The sequence below is a fragment of the Otolemur garnettii genome, unplaced genomic scaffold, assembly GCF_000181295.1.
Source record: "Otolemur garnettii isolate 467f Iridium unplaced genomic scaffold, OtoGar3 scaffold00022, whole genome shotgun sequence".
Lineage (NCBI taxonomy): Eukaryota > Metazoa > Chordata > Mammalia > Primates > Galagidae > Otolemur > Otolemur garnettii.
In genome coordinates this window covers 15,266,465-15,268,645 of record NW_003852417.1, presented here as the reverse complement: position 1 = coordinate 15,268,645, position 2,181 = coordinate 15,266,465, and the positions used below count along the sequence as shown (strand labels likewise).

Here is a 2,181-nt window from a genome sequence, read left to right as displayed (position 1 = left end):
GAGCCATATGTTTTAAAAATTAATAACATCAGTGGCTATATCTGCTACACAGGAGCAAAACCCAAAACCTTCATTTCTCCATTTTAGCTCATATATTAGCAATTTAGAAATCAGAACTCATAGGGCAGCACATGTGGCTCAAGGAGTAGGGTGCCGGCCCCATATACTGGAGGTGGCGGGTTCAAGCCTGGCACTGGCCAAAAACTGCAACAACAAAAATAAATACATAAATAAAATAAAAATAAATAAATAAAAGAAAAAAGAAACATTAAAAAAAAAAAGAAATCGGAACTCATTGCAAGCTCAACTATTAGACCTTCCAGTGCTCAGTGGACTGACAATACTCATGGGTCTCTCTCTCCCTCTTGCGCTTCAAGTATGCTGAATGGGAATGAATGAATGAATGAATGAACAAATTATCACACACATGCATGCCTTGTTCACAATGTAGATTTCCCTCAGAGATCAACAGGAACTTTGGGTTCCTATTTTGAAACTCAGGAGAAATGCTTTTGTGGATTTGTTTTTTTTTAATGAATAGAGAATAACTACGAGACTTCTAAGTTGACTCAGTTTCCCCCAACTCCAGAGCTATGAATTATAAATAAATAAAAATAATAAACCTACTATACCTTTCTAGAGTCTGGGCCCTTTTCCTTTATAAAAAAAGGATCGTATATGTCAGAATCATAATGTTCTCCAGATACAATTTCCTTTAGAAAAAAAAATACACAAGAGCACATCACTACAAATACAAACTGTTTTGCAAGATTCATAAAAAGCAAATACTTTATTCCATTTTTACATAAAAGCAGATATGCAAAGGGTTAGAAGAAGCCTCAGAAGTGATTTAGCCTGAAGCGAGCCCCCACCACCTTCAGGGAGAAGTCATCATGTAGCTTCAGTCCCAATTTATCCATCAGCCTTAGCTTGAGAACTTTTTGCTCCGTGAGGAGAGTTTGTCCTTAGATTGAGTGTAAGCCTGCCTTGTAACTTCCAGGTGCAGATACTAGTCTAATTACGGTAGACGTATGCCTGCCTTGAAATCTTTACAGATTTCATTCCTCCTCATATCTTCTCTCCTGGGCTAAATACCCCCACTTCTTTCTTTTCTTTTTTTTGAAGCAGAGTCTCACTGTGTTGCCCAGACAGGAGTGCTGCGGCATCAACCTAGCTCACAGCAACCTCAGACTCCTGCCCCAGCCTCCTGAATAGCTGGGACTACAGGCACCCGCCATAACACTTGGCTAATTTTCTTTTAATTTTTAGTAGAGATGGGGACTTGCTCTTGCTGAGGCTGGTCCCTCAAACTCCTGAGCTCAAGCAATCCTCTTGGCTCAGCCTCCCTCTAATCCTCCAGCTAAGACTACAGGCGTGAACTACCACACCCTGCCCAATAGAGAGTCCTGACTTCAAAATTAAAACAGAAGTCTTCATAGTAAAAAACTAAATTTTACTGTTTTCAATAAAGCCAAACTGCAGAGCAATGTATAGAAACTATTAATCCCAGCGGCACCCGTAGCTCAGTGGGTAGGGCACCAGCCACATATACTGAAGCTGGCAGGTTCAAACCCCGACCCTGGCCAGCTAAAACAACAATGACAACTGCAACAACAACAACAAAAATAGCCAAGCACTGTAGCAGGTGCCTATAGTCCCCGTTACTTAGGAGGCTGAGGCAGGAGAATCGCTTAAGCCCAAGAGTTGGAGGGTACTGTGAGGTGTGATGCCATGGCACTCTACCCAGGGTGACAGCTTGAGACTGTCTCAAAAAAAGAAAAAAAACTGTTAATCCCTACACCTAACAGTTGGCTGACTCAATAGCCCTGCAATCCATTCCCCCTTGCTCGCTTCCTAGTATAGAGGTTAGAAAGCTGCACAGTATTTTCCTGGCCCTGCTTGTAGCTGGACTTATGCTGTGAGCCACTCTTGGCAATGAGACCTCAGGGAGAGTTGGCTGGGGACCTCTAGGGACTCTTTTTGTTTCCTGATCAAAGAAGCAGGGTGAGAGAAGAGCCCCTGGCACCATTCCTGACCCCTTTTTCCTGCCTTGAAAGCAAACCTACTACCTGGAGCTATAAGCAACCATCAGGCAAATGTTAGAATGATGGGAATAAATTGAAAATATTAAGGATAGCAATATAGAATAGAAAAGAACTTGACATCATTTTTTTTTTTTTT

The 2,181-nt window shown here is 41.7% G+C and overlaps 1 protein-coding gene across 1 annotated transcript in view; it reads right to left on the bottom strand.

Annotated features, from left to right (window-relative positions):
- FAM228A (family with sequence similarity 228 member A) overlaps nucleotides 1-2,181 on the bottom strand; it is a 19,910-nt gene that overhangs the window by 12,706 nt on the left and 5,023 nt on the right. Inside the window, exon 4 of the mRNA XM_023511815.1 lies at nucleotides 633-713. Coding sequence (XP_023367583.1) covers nucleotides 633-713 — 81 coding nt within the window. The remainder of the gene's footprint in view (nucleotides 1-632; nucleotides 714-2,181) is intronic.